We start from the raw sequence: 22,195 nt of genomic DNA on the forward strand, positions 1-22,195 counted from the left end.
TCATTCATCCTGTATATATGTGATTCATGTTTACAGGACAACCACTTTAATATACTACCAATTGTTTTTATATTTTATAATGTTGCTAAAAGAGAGAATCGGCACTTCTGAAGACAATGAATGGAGTGGAGGTGTGCATGTGCACCATTTCTGCACTCAAAAGAGGCACTAAAAGTGTAACTGTCGTTTCAGGAGACCATGCAGCAGAATGTGTGTGTAGCCTGTAGCTCATCCCCTCTCCATAGAATCTTATAAGCACAAACTGTAATCTCTTATGTCAGTCATAGGAAAGTTTTTCTTCACTTAATGCAGATTTTTACCTGTGAATTGATAGTTAAAGAAGCAGATTTCTCTGATTAGATATATGACAAAGTCATTATCGATCCCTTATTGAGTCTTGCCATATGACTTAGGATAAAAGCCAAAACCAAAATCTAAATTTGCAGACACAGTTTTCAGGGTGTTGCCACTCGTCATGAGATCTGATTTTCCCTCTCCACAAGGAGAAACCTTACCCCTTTGATCTCAGTTTTAAGCCTCTCACCCATCCAAATCAGATCTCATACTTTGCACTGAGGAAAGGCAACACCCTGAAAACCGTGTCTGCAAATTTGGATTCTGGTTTGGCTTTTATCCTAAGTCATATGGCAAGACTCAATAAGGGATCGATAATAACTTGTAGGATCGCTGCTTCAATTTGCTTATTTAATTTTCTAGAGGAGAATGCATGGCTTATAAGTCTCCTCACTCTGACATGGCAGGCCTGGCTTGTCACTCTCCACAAGGAGAAACCTGACCCCTTAGATCTTATTGATTTCTGAAATAAAAATTAAAATGACAGTTACTCTTTAAGAGCCCAGTTCCCAGGATTGGTTGAGGCCCCAGCGATTAGCAGGTTATGATTTATTCGGTGGATAACTCATAACTTGCTAGGACAACACACTAGGCTGGGACAACTACAGTGGGTACAGAAAGTATTCAGACCCCTTTAAATTTTTCACTCTTTGCTTCATTGCAGCCATTTGGTAAATTTAAAAAAGTTCATTTTTTTTTCTCATTAATGTACACTCTGCACCCTATCTTGACTGAAAAAAAAACTGAAATGTAGAAATGTTTGCAAATTTATTAAAAAACAAAAATTGAAATATCACATGGTCATAAGTATTCAGACCCTTTGCTTTGATATTTAAGCCTCATGCTGTCCATTTCCTTGTGATCCTCCGTGAGATGGTTCTACTCCTTCATTGGAGTCCAGCTGATAGGACTTGATTTGGGAAGGCGCACACCTGTCTATATAAGACCTCACAGCTCACAGTACATGTCAGACCAAATGAGAATCATGAGGTCAAAGGAGAACCAAGGAGCTCAGAGGCAGAATTGTGTCAAGGCACAGATCTGGCCAAGGTTACAACAGAATTACTGCAGTACTCAAGGTTCCTAAGAGCACAGTGGACTCAATAATCCTTAAATGGAAGAAGTTTGGGACCACCAGAAGTCTTCCTAGACCTGGCCGTCCAGCCAAACTGAGCAATCGTGGGAGAAGAGCCTTGGTGAGAGAGGTAAAGAAGAACCCCAAGATCACTGTGGCTGAGCTCCAGAGATGCAGTAGGGAGATGAGAGAATGTTCCACAAAGTCAACTATCACTGCAGCCCTCCACCAGACGGGCCTTTATGGCAGAGTGGCCCAACAGAAGCCTCTCCTCAGTGCAAAACATATGAAAGCCCGCATAGAGTTTGTTAAAAAACACTCCCAGACTATGAGAAATAAGAATCTCTGGTCTGATGAGACAAAGATAGACCTTTTTGGTGATAATTCTAAGTGGTATATGTGGAGAAACCAGGCACTGCTCATCACCTGTCCAATACAATCCCAACAGTGAAACATGGTGGTGGCAGCATCATACTATGGGGGTGCTTTTCAGCTGTAGGGACAGGACGACTGGTTGCCATTGAAGGAAACATGAATGCGTACAGTACAGAGATATCCCAGATAAAAACCTATTCCAGATTGATCTGGACCTCAGACTTGGCCGAAGGTTCACCTTCCAACAAGACAATGACCCTAAGCACACAGCTAAACTTGACTGGCCCAGACAGAGCCCTGACCTAAACCCAACTGAGCATCTCTGGAGAGACCTGAAAATGGCCGTCCACCAACATTCACCATCCAACCTGATGGAACTGGAGAGGATGTGTAAGGAAGAATGGCAGAGGATCCCCAAATCCAGGTGTGAAAAACTTGTTGCATTATTCCCAAGAAGACCCATGGCTGTACTAGCTCAAAAGGTGCTTCTACTCAATACTGAGCAAAGGAGCTGAATACTTATGACCATGTGATGTTTCAGCTTTTCTTTTTAATAAATTTGCAAAAATTTCTACATTTCTTTTTTTTTCAGTCAAGACAGGGTGCAGAGTGTACATTAATGAGGGAAAAAATGAACTTTTTTGAATTTACCAAATGGCTGCAATGAAACAAAGAGTGATAAACTTAAAGGGGACTGAATACTTTCCGTACCCACTGTCCGTCAGTATGATTTCATAAGTGTGAATGAGCTCTGAGGGCAGGAGGTTAATGGTGCTCTTGAAATAATGAAATAGTGCCATTGATATGATTCGTCCTCCACAATTTCTAGACATGGCACAGCTGTAATCCTTCTACTTCGAATTGACCAACTAGGGGCTTCTAGACCTATGGGAACCCATTCTTGGTCCACCATGAGGACTTTATGCAACATGCTGGATTTTCCATTTGATTGATATGCGGAAGTGAGGAATGGTCTTGTCTATCAACCTCCGAGAACAACAGAAGGGAAACTTATTACAGAATACAAAGAGGTGAGAAGGGATTTATTTGCGTCGTCGAAAGATGAGGTTCAAAGGGATCAGTATGGTGAGCTAAGGCAGCGAATATGTCAGGAGGAGCATTGCTGGGCTTCCTTTTCTTCCACTATTGTTTTTTAGGATCGATAGATAATCTTTCCCCAAGTTTATGAATGAGTTCTGCAAGGTCCTCTGTGTTGTGAGTCTTCTCTTCAAGGAGCTCATAGCGGAGACTGGATATATCTTGTTTTATTTCCTTTAGTTCACCTGTAAAGAACAATGGCAATAAATGTGAATTTTGGAAATAAAAACTAAAATAATTTCATAAGATACATGTACGCTGCATTCCCTGGCTGATTGACAGGTCGTTCGCTCTGGTGCATGGCCGCTGACCTGTCAATCAGCCAGGTGAGTGCGCTGCTAGCTCCTGGAAGAAACTGTAAGTGCATCGTCACGCCCCAAGTTCCAGACACGTGTATACAGAACTTCAAAACGTGATCTCTCACTGCGGGAGCATCGCTTGGGGTCATAAAGTGATTGGTTGTCTTATATTTTAAAGGGCCACACTATTATATTAATGCTTTCTCCTCCATTTTTGCTTTCAACTGTAACGACATGTATGATGCCCATACAGTTGAATGCGGCACACGCTGGGGGGCAGCAGCGGTGGAGCAGTGGGTGACAGGAGGCAGCCTGTGCCTGCTGCTAAAAAGAAATTAATATTCCCTGCTCCCCACACTTATGGATGTGGAGAGGAGTGAATATTCATTCTCTTTAGTAAAGAAAATGAATATTCACTCCTCTTCACGCCCATGGGCATGGGGAGCAGTGAATATGCATTTCTCTTTTGCAGCCGACACAGGCTTCAGCTGCAGCAGCCGGCTCCTGCATCCTGTCACCTGCTGCTGCTCCGCTGGCACCAGGAGGGCCACCCTGACCAATGGGCCCCATAGCAGCTGTGTAGTGTGCCGCTATTAGCAACACGACACTGACTGGGGGCCCCTGGGGCAGCGAGGGCTCTGGGCAACTGCCAACCCTGTATGCCAGCAGATGTCAGTGCTGGTTCTCCGGTGGGCCAGTCCAACCATGGTTCTCTTCTTCTCTTTCAGTTCTCCATGCTTAGTGTGGCACACACTGACACACAATGCAAAGATTGAGTCTACTTCTCCCCTTTTCATCTGGTTTCAGGTGTGATGTTCATATTGCGTACCCCTGTTACTTGCCACAGGTGCGTTTGAACGAGCATCACATGCTTGAAACAAAGTTGTTTATCCACAATTTTGGAAAGGTCGCAACAATTTTTGGGGGGCTTTTGTGTAAAATTTTGTCCAAGTTTCCTTTTTTTTTCTATATTTTTTTTTTTTTTTTTTGTTGCAATACACACAAAGAAAATAAACATGCGCATAATGAAACATAATAAAACATGTACATTTGGAATAATTTTCTGGGAAAAATACTTCATTTTCTGGAACGATTTCAAGGATGCCAACACTTTAGGAATCGGGATGAAATGTAATAGTTGACATCAGTTAAGACATTTATCCGACTCACCTTCGTTGACTTCATCGTTCTCCTTGTCGACCTGAGCTTTGAGCACGTATCGTTTGATGAGACGCTTCATTATTTTCTAGGAAAAGGAAAGGATTTCAGTACACATTGATGCAGACCCCAATCATCTGATGTCCCCCAAGTTATCCAATGACTTTAGGGAGGGTTTGTGTTAATACTCAGCAGCCAATCTGAATGAGCAGAGCTGCAGTGTAAAGCATGGGGGAGGGATATCGCAGCAGCTTAGGCTTACAATGAGACTGATGGCTTATTTCAGAATACATAGCATTGACTTTGCAGCATTGACTACCATGCAACATATTCAATCACCTGATATCTTGTGGGTGGATGACTTATGTTGTTTAAGTTTCCATCTTCAGAACTTCTTACACTCGAGTGTTTACTGTGACCAAGCTGCAATTCAATCAGGAACACGTCCAGGTTACTAATATTACACGGATTACATAGGTACAGTCAGAAAATATAGAACATTTGAGGCCCCATTTATCACTTGTTTTTTGTTTTTTTTTTTTAAAGTCACTTTTTTTTTTGTCTTGTGCTATTCGCTGACTTTTTTTAGCATCAAAATCGCACACGTAGTTTATAGAATTTTAGCAAAACGAAAAAATGCTCTTTTTTTTTTTGTCTGTAAGCTTCTTCTGCAACTTCTTAGTGCAAATAGTGCAAGATTTGTACACACACAGAAAAAAAAAAATGCACGCATGCGTAAAATCACTCCGGGGGGGGGGGGGGGGAGCAACTATTGGAATTCCACATGCAATTAGCTCCCCCTAGTGGTGACTGCATGGGATAAGAAAAAGGCAGCCTGCTATACGATGTAATATACATAAATACATTTACTTATTTTAAATGATTGAACATTTTTTTATCCTTGGTTCTAATCTGTAGTTGGAGAAGAGAACATTTCTGCAAACTTTGAACTGTTAGCCCAAATAATACGTTGCACCACAGTCCACAAAGGATATTAATACAACCACGTTCAGTTACTTCTACAGTTCCACCACTGGGTGGCAGTCACACACCACTGCTGAGTATATGTCCTCTATGTACTAGACCTGATAAATGACAGGGACGATTATTATTATTAATTTGTGCAATCGCTTTGCCGTGTGCATAATAATATGAACGATAATTACTGTCAGCGATATTATCAAATACACTGCTACTGAAGATGGTGGAGAGTACAATGGATTAGAGCTGAATTACAACAATACAAGAACCGATTATACTAATCAGGAGATAACGATCATCATTTTCATATGGAAGTTGAAAAACATTCATCAAATGAAGACAGAAACAGCTGGGAGGCGTAAGACTGGGTGAGGAACCCCCACATTTTTCCACAATGGTTAGGTTGTAGATAAATCTTGCACTACTGTAAGGGTAAGTTCACACAGGGCGTTTTTGCTGCGTTTTTTTATGCTAATATTCAGCTGCTTTTTACAGTACCAGCAAAGCCCATGAGATTTTAGGAATCTTATATACACGCTTTGGTTTTTTTGTGTGATCAGTATTTTGTGGTTTTTGGACATAGAGCCTGTCACTTCTTTCAGCGTTTTTGCTGCGTTTTTTTCAGCTTTTTTCACCCATTGACCTGAACGGGTCTTGAAAAAACGCTGCAAAAACACGCAGGTATAATTATTTGCTGCGTTTTTGCTGCTGAAAATCCAAGGACATTAGCATAGACAAAGAGGAACAAAAAAAAAAGCAACAAAAACGCACCTAAACCTGCGTTTTTTGACGCAGCTTCTTTCCTGCCAAGAAGATCAGCAAAACAGCCCTGTGTGAACTTACCCTTAGGAGGTTGACCGGACCGCGGGTACCTGCACTAGAAAGGCTGCATCCTCTGTTCCCGGGGGACAGCGTTGAGGAGGCGGACCTTCCCCTAGAGCCTGAGGGAAGCCTGGGTGGGACCTTAAAGCAGACCAGGAGAGGCGGGGAGAGACAGGCAGAAAGCGCGCACAGCATCCGGGATATATAAAGGAAAAGCGCGTGTAGGACAGGAGTCTAGCGCCGGCAGAGAGGAGTGTGGGGAGCAGCGCAGAGGGCGGTGTGCAGAGCGGTGCGCAGAGCAGTGAGCAGCGCGCTCTGCTTCCCCCATCCGAGTGTACCGGTGTGGCGACGGGCCATGTAGAAGGGGCCCCCGTCGTCTGCAGAGCACACCCATACTGTACAGAGCAGAGTATGCACAGAGGCGAGTCGTGCAGACCGAGCAGAGCTGAGCCAGCCATGCAGCAGCCAGAGAGCGAAGTGCCCTGCCCCGAGAGCAGCAGCAGTGTGCAAGCCAGGTACTGTCGTCGCCCGCCGCCAACAATGGGGTCCAGAGACTAGCTGGTCCTGTGAGCCCTGGTCCAACTGCGCCCCCTTCTGTGCTAAGCACCTCATTGTCTATAAGCGAATGGTGTGGGCGGGGCTAGCTTTCTCAGCTCTGCTGCTGTGCTAAGTCTAAATACTCTGATTGTGCCAGAGCGGTTGCACCAAGTAAAATAAATGATCCATTTTTGGATTCAGGGCCTCTTTGCCTCCATCATGCTGCTCTCAGATGAGGTAACAAAAACCTGCTGACAGAATCCCTTTAATCACAGTAGCTGCAGGCAATCAGATCCGTGAAATCAGGGCTGTGTGTCATTACATGTCTCACAGAGAAAGCAAGATCTGATCTTCTCTGGGGGTGGGTTCTTTTTGTTTCCTTCTGCATAACGCCCCCTGCTTATGATTGGTCAACGCCATGCAGAGGAAAAAGAACACGCCATCAATGACACATCGCTGCTACCAGCCACTTGGTCTTAGCGAAAATTACAATCTTAACTTTACAAGCTAATATCTGTGCAATGCAGATGAGAACTTAAAAATAAAAAAATGTTTTATGCAGTTTTGAAGCCACTATTCTATGATGTGGCCAACTTAACATCCTCAAACTGATGGACAGTTCTCTTTAAATGGAATCCGTCACCAGGTTTTTGCTATGTAATCTGAGAACACCATGCGGTAGGGGCTGAGACACTGATTTCAGTGAAAAGGCACTGATTAGGCTGTGTGCTGTTGTTTCAATGCTATCAGTGTTTTATCAGCAGGAGATTTTGGATGCTGGACTAGCTGCCCACATGCACCCTGGCCTAATTACACCGCTAGTATTGATTAGCCGCTTACTGTCAATATACAATGTACGTAGAAATCTGAAGTGTGGGCGGCGTTAGCTTTCTCGGCACTGCTACATCTTCAGCGGAGAAAACTCTTTTTGCTGCACCCAGTAAGTGACAGGGTCTCTTTACCTACATCATGCTGCTCTTAGATGAAGTGGCGAAAACCTGGTGACAGATTCCATTTACGTAGGGCTGTATTGTGTTTAAAGTGATGCAAAATGCAAAACCGTCATCTGCAGTCCTATGCAAAAACAACAGATGTCATATTCTAATATCCTCATCAACAGAGCACTAACTGAGCGCTGCTACAACTGACAAGCGCCGCTGTTTTACATCTGAATATCCAACGATCAATACCGTCAGGTCACGTCAGGGGGGGATTTTTACGTCTTTAGTGCCACTTAATAGAATCAGAATGGTGACGGATGGTCCGCACATCACTTCTATCGCTGGATTTACTGGGATTGAGCCAAATTAAATCTATTCGAGTCAATCTATGTGAGCCGTGTGAATGCAGAATGAGCCATGATGTCACGCTCACACTATAGACTGCGCCTGCTTTGTTGAGTAATTTACCGTATTATAATTCTTGTCGTTTCACGCTCCAATGCAGGTTTATCATAATCGTCTCTCCGGCAGCTGTCACATACAAGTCCCGCTATGTGCACAGACTGGAGACACCGCTAATAATCCCTGCCGTAAGCCGAATACCTATGTGCGCAGCGCACTCATCTCACATGCACAAAGCAATTTGTACATGGCTTCACAAAAGCCGTAAGTGGTTAAATATTTACATGGCCGTCATTGTGCCTCGGGCTCTTTGTGTATCCACAGCATTCATTTATTCATAGACTGGTTTTGTACGGCAACCATGATTTTTCTATTACTTCCTTTAACCCCTTCACGCCGAAGCCTGTTTTCACCTTCCTGACCGGGCCAATTTTTACAATCCCAACCACTGTCAGTTTATGAGGTCATAACTCTGGAACGCTTCAACGGATCGCGTTGATTCTGAGACTGTTTTCTCGTGACATATTGTACTTTATGATAGTGGTAAAACTTCTTCGATATGACTTACGTTTATTTGTGATAAAAAAAAAAAATTGGTGAAAATTTCACACTTTTCAAACTTTTAATTTTTATGCCCTTAAATCAGAGTCATATTGCACAAAATAGTTAAAATTAACATTTCCCACGTGTCTGCTTTACATCAGCACAATTTTGGAAGCATAATTTTTTTTGTTAGGGCGTTATAAGGTTTAAAAATTGACCAGCGATTTCTCATTTTTACAACAAAATTTGCTAAATTGTTTATTTCAGGGACCACATCACACTTTAAGTGACTTTGAAAATACCCAAAAATTACACCATTCTAAAAATTGCACCCATCAAGGTACTCAAAACCACATTCAAGAAGTTTATTAACCCTTCAGGTGCTTCACAGGAATTTTTGGAATGTGAAAACAAAAAATAAACATTAACTTTTCTTTCACAAAAATTTTCTTTAGTGGGGGAAATCTACCGTTTGGGCGCATGGCAGGGCTTGGAAGGGAAGGAGCGCCATTTCACTTTTTGAATGTAAAAATTTTCTGGCATAATTAGCAGTCGCCATGTTGCGTTTGAAGAGCTCCTGATGTGCTTAAACAGTGGAAACCCCTAACAAGTGACACCATTTTTGAAGTTAGACCCCCTTATGAAACTCATCTAGATGTCTATTGAGCACCTTGAACCCATTGGTGCTTCATAGAAGTTTATAACGTAGAGCCATGGAAATAAAAAAAAATCACATTTTTCCTAGATAAATCTTTTTTTAGCTCCAAATTTTGCATTTTCATAAGGGTAAAAGGTGAAATTGCTCCAAACAATTTGTTGTGCAATTTCTCCTGAGTGCGCAGATACTGAATATGTGGAGGAAAACAACTGTTTGGGCGCACGGCAGGGCTTGGAAGGGACGGAGCGCCATTTGACTTTTTGAATGTAAAATATGCTGGAATAATTAGCGGTTGCCATGTCGCGTTTGTAGAGCCCCTGATGTGCCTAAACAGTGGAAACCCACCACAAGTAACACCATTTTGGAAACTAGACCCTTATCTAGATGTGCATTAAGCACCCTGAACCCACAAGGTTATTCACAGAAGCTGATAATGTATAGCCGTGAAAAAAAAAAAAATCACAACGCGAGCGAATGTCGGGAAGGGGTAAATGCCTTGGGTTTATTGTGACTCGGCATTTATACAACCCGATTATTGGATTTATTTCCTATCATCATGCCGTGGATTTGTTGTTCTTTGATCTGTTACCTCTAGTAAACCTTTTTAAATCCTCCTTCACCACCATTCTTTACATTTCTCCCCAGGTCTTCACTTGCGCAAATCTACTATATGTTTTCACACACCCATTCGACAAACCTGTGGTTATTGTCTAGATTTGCAGCATTGTAAAACCGCAATAAGCATTAGCACTGCTGAACCACACACAACAAAAAATATGTATTGGAATTTTTTACATTTTAAAAAAAATACAAAAAGGAAAATGGGTTGATGCAAAAGTTTGGGCACCCTTGGAGATTTGTGTGCACAGATTACTATGACCAAGGTTTCAAAGGTTTTCAAGGTTTCCTGCTCTACCTCCCCTGGGAGCCAGCCCTAGTTGGGAAGGGGTTATTCATCTGGCACTGTCCATCACTACCTAACTCCCAGGGTCCCTCATCAGTGCCCAGCCATACCAGGCTGAACATTCCAACTGGCATCACGAACCTTTTTATTAATATTACTAGATGGAGGCCTGATGCTATCGCATCGGGAGGACGGTAATGTCACGATGGGGGCAGGCTTTGCTGCGCTGAGAATCTCCCCTCCATGTGCTCACCCACCTATCCACTCTCTCTTTCCACATATGCTGAATTCTCCCCTCTGTGCTCTCTTTTTTGACTTGTCAACTCCATGTGATATCCCCCCGTCTCCTTCCTATGCTGTGTTCTCCCCTCATGTGCTGTCCCGGTTGAGCCGTCTCCCCCCTGTGCTGTCTCTCTCACCCCTGTGCGCTTTCTCTCTCCCCATCTGCTGTCTTCTCCTCTCATGTCATCTCTTCTTTGACCTGTGTACCCCATGTGCTCTCGTACACGGTCAGACACAGAAAATTTTTAAAATGAACTTTCGTTTGTGGCAAAACCCCTTTAATGTGACCGGCTTCCTGTGCCTGTAGACACGTCGCGCATCTGTTGCCATAATCAGCTGAATGATTCACTGCGCCTGTATGGAATTCGTACTCTGTAACGTTCAGGGAAGATAGCCCAGCCATCCAGGACCTTTAGTGAGTTACAGAGACAGCAGCAAAGACACCAGCAGTGACATCAGTAGTGGGAACTGGAGCTGAAAGGAATAACATGGCAGTACAGACGTGTAGGTCGCTCACCATTTGGAAGCTTATAGCATGGGCAGATGCCCTCAGATCCAGGGTGAAACAGCTGTGGGAACTACCAAGCAAAGGAAGTCTGGACAGGAAGGACGCTGAGGAACCGTATGATACGGTCCATCCCAGGCACGTGCTGTGTGACAGGGAGAAGAGTGAAGGGAAAGTAGAAGACGTGTACTGCTTGAAACATGGTATTAATGCTGTAACGGAAATGGATGTGCTGTGTCCTGAAGTCAGTAAAGTTGCTCAGTTAAAAGTTGCAATGGACTGTATCTCAATTCATGCGAAACCGATTACAGAAAGTTTCCAGCAATGCAGAGAAGACCCTGACGGCACAGTGAGAGAAGACATAGGTATGCTGAGTAATGAGAACTGTATCATGTGATGGGAGACCAGGGCACGACTACGCATATGCTCTTGGCCATGACTATGGCCCTGGTCCACCCTCACAATAAAACTAGAGGATTGAAGAAGACAGTGGGTGGATGTGTGGTGGGGATACGGTCTTCATGGACGGCTAGGTTGAAGACACAGACAGAAGTGAGGGAGATATGGTTCCATAGGCAGTGATACAACAACAGTGAAATCCATAGGCGGTGTCAGCCTCATTCCATGAAACAAGGAAGAGTTGGAGTACCAGAGGACTTCTAATCGTCATCCTAGCTGGTGAGGTGGGCATGCTGACTGGTGGCCGTGCATGTGCAGGGCCCTCTCCATACACTTTTATGAGAGCTGTGCAAGAAGAAGAGGAGTTGAGAATTCTATTCTTGATCCTGAGCATCAAAACATGAGGATGACCCTACAAATCCAATTTCATTGATGTACATTTGTTTTTGCCAGGAAATTAGTGTTAACTATAATTGATGTTGCAGGGCACTGAAATATTGGCGTCAGTCTCCAAATATTAATGTTGCATCTCCTTCCTCTCTGTCTGTAATTTCCTACACACTAGACAGCTCTTTTTTTGCAGACTGCAATATTTACAGTTGGCATGCAAGCATCAAAAGGGGTCATCGAAGAAAGTGTCATCTTCCTGATCTTCCATCAGTTTCTTGAGATGACCAGCTCTGAAAAAAAATAAAATAATAATTCTATGATATTCTTTAGGGAGATGTTTATGCTGTATGTGACTATGTGCTCGCCCAGTGAACGTGATGCGAGTTTCCGCATGTTGCATTGAATTGGTATTGTGAGAAATTAGGAGTATTTAATGAAATTTGTGGAAAAGTGAAGGAGGCCACATCTGCATGGTTGCAGGATACTAAAATGTTTAAGTAACAACAATGGGTTTACATTGTAAGGAGAGCGCCCAACATCGATGATCTCAATAGGTCCTACATTATGGTGACACATTTGTATCACCAAAGACAAAAGTATCTGCACATTTTTGCTCTTAATACCAAAGGATGAAAACAAAGCAGAAACAAATTGATGTTTGAAGGTAGCAGAGCACCAGTGTATTCTGAAGTCAAAGCGCAGTGCAAAATATAAGATAGGATAGAAGTAATGGCCCTGCGAGCAAGAATCCGGACCTAAGTGAAAATATATGGACAGTCAGAAAATATACAGAGAAGCGAAGGAAGAGTGAGGAAAGCACATATTTCCTTGAAGCAATAGATGATCCATGCATCCACAAACACCCGACGCGCGTTTCGCATTGAAATGCTTCATCTAGGGGTGTGGTGTGTGCCCGGATCATCCATTGCTTCAAGGTAATATGTGTGTATTCCTTTGTAGGCTAGGTCTATGATATGTACTTAATGGACAAGGCTGACACTTATTGGCCATGATGCATATTGGCATCACAGTGCCAGTTCTTCTTGTGTCTAGGTCACATATTTGACATTATTCACATGCATTTATCGCTCTTCACTTTATACCTGTTTCCTGAACTATATGAATTTGACATGATATGTACTATATCCTGTATGCTATGTTAGTCCTTCGTACTATTCCCCTGACTGCAGTATATACTACAGCTACAGGATTGTTACATTTTTTGTCATTTTTTTTTTACACATATTTATATATTTGTATTTTTATACATGCGCATTACCTACCATCCAGGTTTTCCCATCCATTTCTCTGTTTGTGTTGCTTTTCTATTTCTTCATAAATACACTATTATATTTTTTCAATTGTTTTTACTGTTGTAATAAAGCTTATTGACCTTTCCTATGGGATTTTTTGGTCTTTCTTTTTGGTGTTCTCATAATCGGTATATTTACTATATACTATAAGTTCTTAGCAACATAAAAAAAAATACGAAAGTTACAGATAATCCCTTTAAGAATAATCAAATGGTATAGAGTAAACATATTTTAAATATGTATTACTATTGAACTCAGGTACATGGTATTTATTGAACTATTGATGCTAACATCAGTATTGATCTGAGCTGCTCATAGATGATGGACGTCCCGATGGTCGCTGGTAACATTTCTGAACACTAATCACTGTCATTGTGCTATAAACCGTATCTTATTCAATATCCTCATTAAATACATAGCATTTGTATTCATCACATCTGACATTACGGAGCAGATATCAGCCTAGTAACAGATAACGGCGGCTGACAGATATCATCCTCTCTTTAGCTATGTGGACAAGATTTAACAGACTTTTCAATGGGAAATTAATAATTTATTGGGTAGCTAGGAGAACATTCAGATTTCACGCTATGGCAGAATTGGAAACAAATATCTTATATCCAATGGTGTATGCATCACAGAGGCTGTCCTTGAAAAGGGAACACTAACTCAGGTCATCCTTATCTCTACGGGGATTGCCAAATTTTGTTGGAATCCCCTCCCTCCACTTACAGCTGATAAGGGTGTCCAAACTTCTCAACAAGACAAACAAATGAATACATACTGTAGAACAGGGGTGTCAAACTGCATTCCTCAAGGGCTGCAAACAGGTCATGTTTTCAGGATTTCCTTGTACTGCACAGGTGATAATTTAATCACCAACTCATTATTTGTGTAGGTGATTAAATCATCACCTGTGCAGTACAAGGAAATCCTGAAAACATGACCTGTTTGCAGCCCTCGAGGAATGCAGTTTGACACCCCTGCTGTAGAACAGTGTTCCCCAAGTCCGGTCCTCAAGAGCCACCAACAGGTCATGTTTTCAGGATTTCCTTAGTATTGCACAGGTGATGGAATTATTGCCTGTGCAGGTGATGCAATTATCACCTGTAGAATACGAAGGAAATCCTGAAAACATGACCTGTTGGTGGCTCTTGAGGACCGGATTTGGGGAACACTGTTGTAGAAGATAGACTTTAAGAAAGGGGTTAATTAAAAACAAGCAAAAAAACACCCAAAAAAGGCACAAATGCAATAATGAATCGGGGCTAACACCCCTGTACCGATATATGGCGCCACACAGAGGTACAACGTGACCGTACAACTGTCTCCATCCAACTCAGAGCTTGCGTAATATGTCTACGAGGTCTTACATGCGAGTCTGAGAATTAGTATTTGTGCAGTTGCAAGATAAAAGATTCTCAGCTATAAACTAGAAAAAAAAAATAGAAAAATAAATAAAAAAAAAACCCCTCAAACGTAAACTCCTGAGGCTGATACTTTAGTTCAGTTATAAAGAACATTATCAAAGTGCTCAGCGTGACCCCAGCCAGCCCGGCACATGGAGAGCAGCAATCACATCCATTTCCCTTTTGTGAGCAGAGATATGATCCCTCAAACCTAAAAGCAGGATCAAATTGTATGACGGTCTGTGAACACAAGAGCCTCTGATTTTCATTACACTGCAGAGAAGAAACACAGCTGGACCGCTGCATGGTCATCAAACCTCAGAGGTTCTCCAAGCAGGCGACTCATTTCCTTTGGCCAACGCTGGTGTAAACTTCAGCGTGGAGACAAGTGAAGTAATTACGGTCATTGTGTTCTGTGGAGAGATGTTCTAATGAGATAAGAACGGACTGGAAGTGATGTCAGCTGTAATCTCAATGTGGTTATTATATAGGGGGATTAAAATGGCTCCGAACCATGTGAGAATGCTTTTCAAGGCTTTGCCCGCAACGCAAAGGTCTATAGGGCATAGCAAGAGCTGGGTAGGGTGCAACAAAAGGGGGATTCATGTAATTGAAAAAAAAACTTTATCTGAGAAGTGATATTTTTTATAATGGTATACAAGAGGCAATATTAACCTCAACAATCCCATGTCGATCTTACACTGCCGGTCCCCCGGCTTCCTCCTCTTCTTGCTCCAATGATGTGACTACTGGTGCCAGTCATTGGCAGCAGCAGGGATCGGCGATAGCCAGTGATTGGTGGAAGTGGTCACTTGTCCCTGAGTCAGGACCTTTCCACTACAGCAGGAGATAGAGGTCTCTATAGGGTTGGTAAGAGAGCTGCAGGAGACGATTAAGGTGACAGTTGTATCTTTCTTACTTTTCAGCCAATTTTGAGCACTTGAAGGAGTCCATCAGCACAAAATTAATATTCAAACCAAACACAGGCGGTGAACCGATGGGTGAAGTAGCGTAGCTACCAGGGGGCAGAGAATGCGGTTGCTTCAGGCTCCACTGTCAGAGCAGCTCACCTGAAGCTACACTACCCTTAACAGATCACAGTGAACAGCGCACCAATACAGTTAGGCCCAGCGGTCGAGCAGGAAGACACGATCCCTCTACACTGCTGCTTCTCCATTCAGTAGACTGCAGGCTGCTTTAAGCCTTGGGTCTACAGAATAACCAAGGAGCCAACACACACGCACGACATCAGAGTCCCGCTGCGGTGAGGCTATTGCACTGCGCTCGGGTCTCTGACGTTCTGAGCGTGCGTCGGCGCTATGACTGTGCATTACCTTGACGCTGGACTTGTCAGTATCCTGGCTTAGGTAAGTATTTTTTTTTTTTTTAAACTTGTGGTGTGATGTGTGGGAGCATGATAAACAATGGGAGACCTTTATACACAGTGTGGAGAACCCTGAATCAGTTTGGGGGCCCTCATACATTTTAGGGACTAATGCAGGGACCATTACACAGCTTGTGGACTAATGCAGGGGTCATTATACAGCTTGTGGACTAACTTAGGGGCCATTATACAGCTTAGGGACTAATGCTGGCGACATACAGCTTGAGGACTAATGTTGGGCCATTATACAGCTTGGGGACTAATGTGGGGGCCATTATACACGTTGTGGACTAATGCAGGGGCCATAATACATCCTGGAGACAATGTAGGGGGCATTATGCAGCATGTGGACTAATGTGGGGGCCATTATAAAGCTTGGAGACGAATACAGGGGCTATTATACAGCTTGGAAACTAATGAGGGGGCCATTATACAGCTTGGGGACTAATACAGGGGTCATACAGCTTGGGGACTAATGTCGGGGCCATTATACAGCTGGGGGACAAATGTAGAGGCCATTATACAGCTTTGAGACTAACATGGGGGCCATTATACAGCTTGGAGACTAATGTAGGGGCCATTATACAGCTTGTGGACTAATGCAGGGGCCATTAAACAGTTTATACTGCTTGAGGACTAATGTGTGGGGCCATTATACAGCTTGGATACTAATGTGAGGGTCATTATACAGCTTAGAGACTAATGTGGGGGCCTTTATACAGCTTGGAGACTAATGTGGGTGCCATTATACAGCTTGGGGACTAATGCATGGGCCATTATACAGCTTGTGGACTAATGCAGGGTTGATTATACAGCTGGGAGACTAATGTAAGGGCCACCATACAGATGTGCACAAATGACAGGGCCATTATACTGCTTGATGACTAGTATAGGGGTCATTATACAGCTTGGGGACTAATGTGGGGCCACTATACAGCTGAGGTACTAATGTAGGGGCCATTATACAGCTTGGAGACTAATGTAGGGGCCATTATACAGCTTGGGGACTAATGTAGGTGTCATTGTATAGCTTGTGAAATAATGCAGTGACCATAATACGGGGGACATTATACAGCTTGTAGACTAATGTAGGGGCCATTATACAGCTGGAGGACTAACTCTGTGCTGTGACCAGTATACAGATTGTGGACTAATGCGGGGGCATTATACAGCTTGTGGACTAACGCGGGGGCGGTTATACAGCTTGTGAACTAATGTAGGGGTCATTATACAGCTGGAGGACTATTGCTGTGACCATTATACAGCTAGTGGACTAATGCAGGAGCCATTATACAGTTTGTGGACTGATGCGGGGGCCATTATACAGCTTGTGTACTAATGCAGGGGCCATTATACAGCTTATGGACTAATTCAGGGGCCACTGTATAGCTTGTAGACTAATACAGGGGCCATTGTACAGCTTGTGGACTAATGTGGGGGCCATTATGCAGCTTGAAGTCTAATGCAGGCGCCCTTATACAGCTTGGGGACCAATGCAGAGAGGGGTACTTGTAAAGGGCATTAACATTTTCTAAGGTGCAGTTTTAACACCTACAGGGCACAAAGGAGTCATTATTGCTATGTAAGGAGCACATTGGCGGGCATAATTATGTGAGGCAGTTAGCGGAGCCATTATTGTACCAGACAGCAGGTGCAGTAAAAGGGACACATACGGCAGCAGCAGCTTAGCATTGGGGTGTCACGGGTTTACTGCAACAGAGAGGTGCTAGAAGACCACAGAGTCTAATTTCCCACTCTTTTGCACGGATTAGAAGTAGCTCATTATCATATTAAAATTGTGCAGGTTTCTGCTAGCAGTGCATGGGTTAATCTGTTCAGTTGAGAGATCTAGAGCTTTCCTGTGTTGATGATCCCAGCTGTTTAGTGTTGGCCTTTCCCCTCTCCTATATATACTTGACTCTGGCAATCAGGGATTGCCTGTGTTTGTTTCTTGCTGCCTGGTACTGGAGCTGGAACACTTGGCTGTTTGATGAGGCATCTGGAGTGTTTATCTAAAGACTGTTGCTTGGTTATTCGGTTGTCTGCCTTTCCTTATCCTCTCCTATTTGTTTTTACCTTACTTCACTCTCTGGTGTTCCATTCTGTTTTTGTGAGTTTTTGTGTGATTGGTATTTTCCTTTATCCCTGAACATATTTCCTTGTTACTCTGGTTTGTGAATTGTCATACACTTCTGCTACCCACTTCACTGGGTGGGGAAGGGAACAGATTAAAGGGTTTGGCCACTACTAGGACAACCCCCTTTTGATCAGAATGTTTGGCCCTGATAAAATAATAAAGCCTATACTCCACTCCCGTGCCTCCGCCGTTCCCGCGGTGTCAGCAATCCCTGGGCTCCCGTGCAGTGTTGTGACACCGACGTCCAATCAGTGTTGGCGTCGCTGTCCTCGCCTTCAGAGAAATCAATCATGAAGAGGAAGTCAGAGCTGCAGCTGATCCTCTTCATGTTCGATTTGTCCGAACGCAGGAACAGTGATGCCAGCGCTGATTGGTCGCTGGCATCATGTATCACAATACAGCGTGAGAGCACCATAGAGAGTGACTGCCGACACCACGGGAACTGCGCTGGCACGGAATGTGAGTATAAGCTTTATTATTTTATTAGGGCTAAGCGAGGGGTAGGAGAAGAACTTGTGGACAGCTTTTTTAAGGGTGGATTCAGGAGCTCAGCTTGGTATGTGTCCCCGGCATCTTTACCATTAGAAGTAATCCAGGCAGCAGGGATAGCTAGAGTGCCCCTAGCGCTAGGGACAGGAATGGAGCCCTTTGGCCCCCGGATATCCAATAACAGAGTTGTGACAATGGGTCATAGGAGGATGAGGAGTTTGTGCAGGTTGGGAATAGATGTGGATGGTGCTGGAAATGTGAAAAGTCAGATGTGTCTTTGTTGTAATCTCTGCAGATGAGTTGTGGCTGGAGAAGTCGTCATGTTGGTCTGGGCCAGATGGAAAGGTTGGAAAAAGTGAACAGTTTAGTAAGAAAGAACATCAGTTGTAATTCACCATCTGTCACTGTACTGTAATCTCTTAGGCCTCTTTCACTTTTCCGTCGGTACGGGCCCGTCGCAATGCGTCGGGCCGGCGTACCGACGGACGTTGTGAATTTATTGCACGAAGTGGGCAGCGGATGCAGTTTTTCGACGCATCCGCTGCCCACTCTGCAGTCCGGGGAGGAGGGGGCAGAGTTTCAGCCGAGCATGCGCGGTCGAAAATGGCGGACGCGTCGCACAAAAAAATGTGACATTGAACTTTTTTTGTGACGACGGTCCGCCAATTACCGACGCATCCAGTGCACAACGTATGGAATGTCTGTCCATACGTCGCGATGCGTCGGTAATACAAGTCTATGTGCAAAAAACGCATCCTGCGTGCAACTTTGCAGGATGCGTTTTTTGCACAGAACGACGAATTGCAACGTCTTCAAAAAGACGGAAATGTGAAAGAGGCCTTACATGTTCTGCGGGACTGACATCTACCACTCTATGGTCACCAAAAGGCAGTAATATAAATCTTGTTCTTTGCAAAGATTTTTTACAGTAACGGCACGGTCATCTTCTGAGGTTCCCTAATACCCACGATTAAGCTGCACCACCGTAGTTGTAATCAGGGTTACATGGTTAGAGGCCCACTCAGATGATTCGCCCCCTCTGAGCTGAACCCTTAGCTATGCCTCAGGTTGGCTGAGCAGTTTAGTAGATCTTCTCACCTACTTGTTTATTGACAGCTTTGGTTTTACAGGATCCAGAAAAGTGAGGGAATAGCTGGAAAACAAGTAGGTGAGATGGCGCATTGAACTGTTTGGCTGCACCAAGGATTTACTGAGCACCTTGCTTGGTTTTAACGCTCATTTTGTGCTTACAGAGGACTTTAAAAATAGTTTACTCTTCCCAAACAACTCTTAATTGGGTGGCCAGTAGTGTTGAGCGATACCTTCCGATATCGGAAAGTATCGGTATCGGTTTGGATCGGCCGATATTCAAAAAATATCGGATATCGCCGATACCGATACCCGATCCCAATGCAAGTCAATGGGACCAAAATATCGGAATTAAAATAAACCCTTTCTTTCCTTGTAGGTTCATTCTACATGAAGGAAAACAACTAAGAATAATGCCGGATGTATTTGGGGAGGTGGCGGAGACATTAAAGTCATAGAGGTTTATCCCAATCAAATAGAATAGCATGTTTTTTGTTTTTTTTTAAGACGTTCGGAGTGACAAAGATATTGACTATGTAAATTTTTTTTTTATTTTGTCAGATATTGATGTTTCACTATTCCACGCCCTTCCCCTTCTTTTTTTTCTTTTTTTTTTTCTTTTCCCACACTTTCATCTTCATCATCATCAGCATCTTTGACATCAACTTCTTCACCTTATTCATCTTCTTCTTCATCTTCTACCTATTTTTTTTTTTTTATTACATTCTTCATATTCATTTTATTCAACTATTATTATTCTTCTTATTCTACATATTCTTTTTATTCCACTGTTATTATTCTTCCTATTCTACTTCTTCATCATATTCTCATTTGTGACAGGCATTCCCGTAGTTGTTATCTATAAAAGTTTGAAGATTACACCTTCCGTTCTGCCAGTCACAAAAGTTACATTTGTCCGCGTTCAGTTTGGCCTGCAGCATCAGGCTTTATCCAGGGGCACCACGAGGAGGAACGGACTCACCCCCATACACTGCTTAGTCTTCTTCTGCATATAATTTAGATAATATCTTTTGCTCTGATATTAAGTCTTATGCTTAATGTTCTTCTGCTCTTTGTTCTGCAGCCTCTTGTTCTTCTGCTTCTCGGTCTTCCATGTTGTCGTCTCCAGGGTCGTCGTCTCCAGTGTCGTCATCTCCGCCGTCGTCGTCTCCGCCGTCGTCGTCGTCGTCATCGGGGTGGTCTTCCGTGTCGTCGTCATCGTGGTGGTCTTCCGGGTCGTCGACGTTAGGGTCTTCAACTTGGAAATGTAGCAGAAGGTACAAGAAGGCTGAGAAAATGCCAAGAACCAGCTGATGGAACTGGAACTCGGATGGCTACCCGAAGGTTCAAGAGCCTATGGAACTACCGAGGACCAGCTGACGTTACTGGAACCCGGTTACTAAGCAGGAGGTACCCGTGCTAAAAAGCACTACCAAGGACCGCCTGACGTTGACGGAACTTGGATACCCAGAAGGAGGCACCTAAGCCAAAGGCTCTGCCCGGAACCAGCTGACGTTACTGGAACCAGGATGGGGAGCAGAAGGTACAAGAGCAAAAGACACTGCCGAGAACCAGCTGACGGTACTGGAACCCGGATGGGTAGCCGAAGGTCCAAGAGCCAATGGAACTACCGAGGACCAGCTGACGTTACTGGAACCCGGTTACTAAGCAGGAGGTACCCGTGCCTGAAAGCACTACCAAGGACCACCTGACGTTGGTGGAACTTGGATACCCAGAAGGAGGCACCTAAGCCAAAGGCTCTGCCCGGAACCAGCTGACGGTACTGGAACCAGGATGGGGAGCAGAAGGTACAAGAGCAAAAGACACTGCCGAGAACCAGCTGACGGTGCTGGAACCAGGTGGTGGACCCGAAGGCCCACAGGAGAGGAGAGAACAGCTAGGCCGCGAGGCAGCCGCAGTTACCGAACCCCAACAGTCCTACAGGGGGAGCTGGGCCTACTGGCACTACATAACCAGCCTTGACTACCAGTTCACGCAGCCCACATAGGAAGCTCCTAAACTGGAGGCACCCTGGAGTTGGCTAACTCGACCGCACCACGACGGGGCAAGCATAGGCGTCTCAGTGAAGTTGACACAACCCGGAAACAGCTGACGGTGCTGAAACCAGGCTTGGCACGAGGGAGTACCTGTGACAAGAACACTGCCGAGAACCAGCTGGCGGTGCTGGAACCCGGATGCGTTGCCCCAGTGTGCAAGAGCCAATGGCACGACCGAGGACCAGCTGACGGTGCTGGAACCCGGTTACTAAGCTGTAGGTGCCCGCGCTTAAAAGCACTACCAAGGACCGCCTGGCGTTGGCGGAACTCGGATACCCAGGAGGAGGCACCTAAGCCAAAGGCTCGGCCCGGAACCAGCTGACGGTGCTGGAACCAGGTGGTGGACCCCAAGGCCCACAGGAGAGGAGAGAACAGCTAGGCCGCGAGGCAGCCGCAGTTACCGAACCCCAACAGTCCTACAGGGGGAGCTGGGCCTACTGGCACTACAGAACCAGCCTTGACTACCAGTTCACGCAGCCCACATAGGAAGCTCCTAAACTGGAGGCACCCTGGAGTTGGCTAACCCGACCGCACCACGACGAGGCAAGCATAGGTGTCTCAGTGAGCTTGACACAACCCGGAAACAGCTGACGG

At 44.3% G+C, this 22,195-nt stretch overlaps 1 protein-coding gene across 1 annotated transcript in view; it reads right to left on the reverse strand.

Moving 5' to 3' along the window:
- Positions 1-2,826: 2,826 nt before the first annotated feature.
- TRPC6 (transient receptor potential cation channel subfamily C member 6) overlaps positions 2,827-22,195 on the reverse strand; it is a 250,146-nt gene continuing 230,777 nt past the window's right edge. The window contains exons 10-12 of the mRNA XM_069759187.1: positions 4,699-4,782; positions 4,372-4,447; positions 2,827-3,087 (exon numbers count right to left, since the gene is read on the reverse strand). Coding sequence (XP_069615288.1) covers positions 2,948-3,087; positions 4,372-4,447; positions 4,699-4,782 — 300 coding nt within the window. The 3' untranslated portion in view covers positions 2,827-2,947. The remainder of the gene's footprint in view (positions 3,088-4,371; positions 4,448-4,698; positions 4,783-22,195) is intronic.

Source organism: Ranitomeya imitator, chromosome 3, assembly GCF_032444005.1.
Source record: "Ranitomeya imitator isolate aRanImi1 chromosome 3, aRanImi1.pri, whole genome shotgun sequence".
Lineage (NCBI taxonomy): Eukaryota > Metazoa > Chordata > Amphibia > Anura > Dendrobatidae > Ranitomeya > Ranitomeya imitator.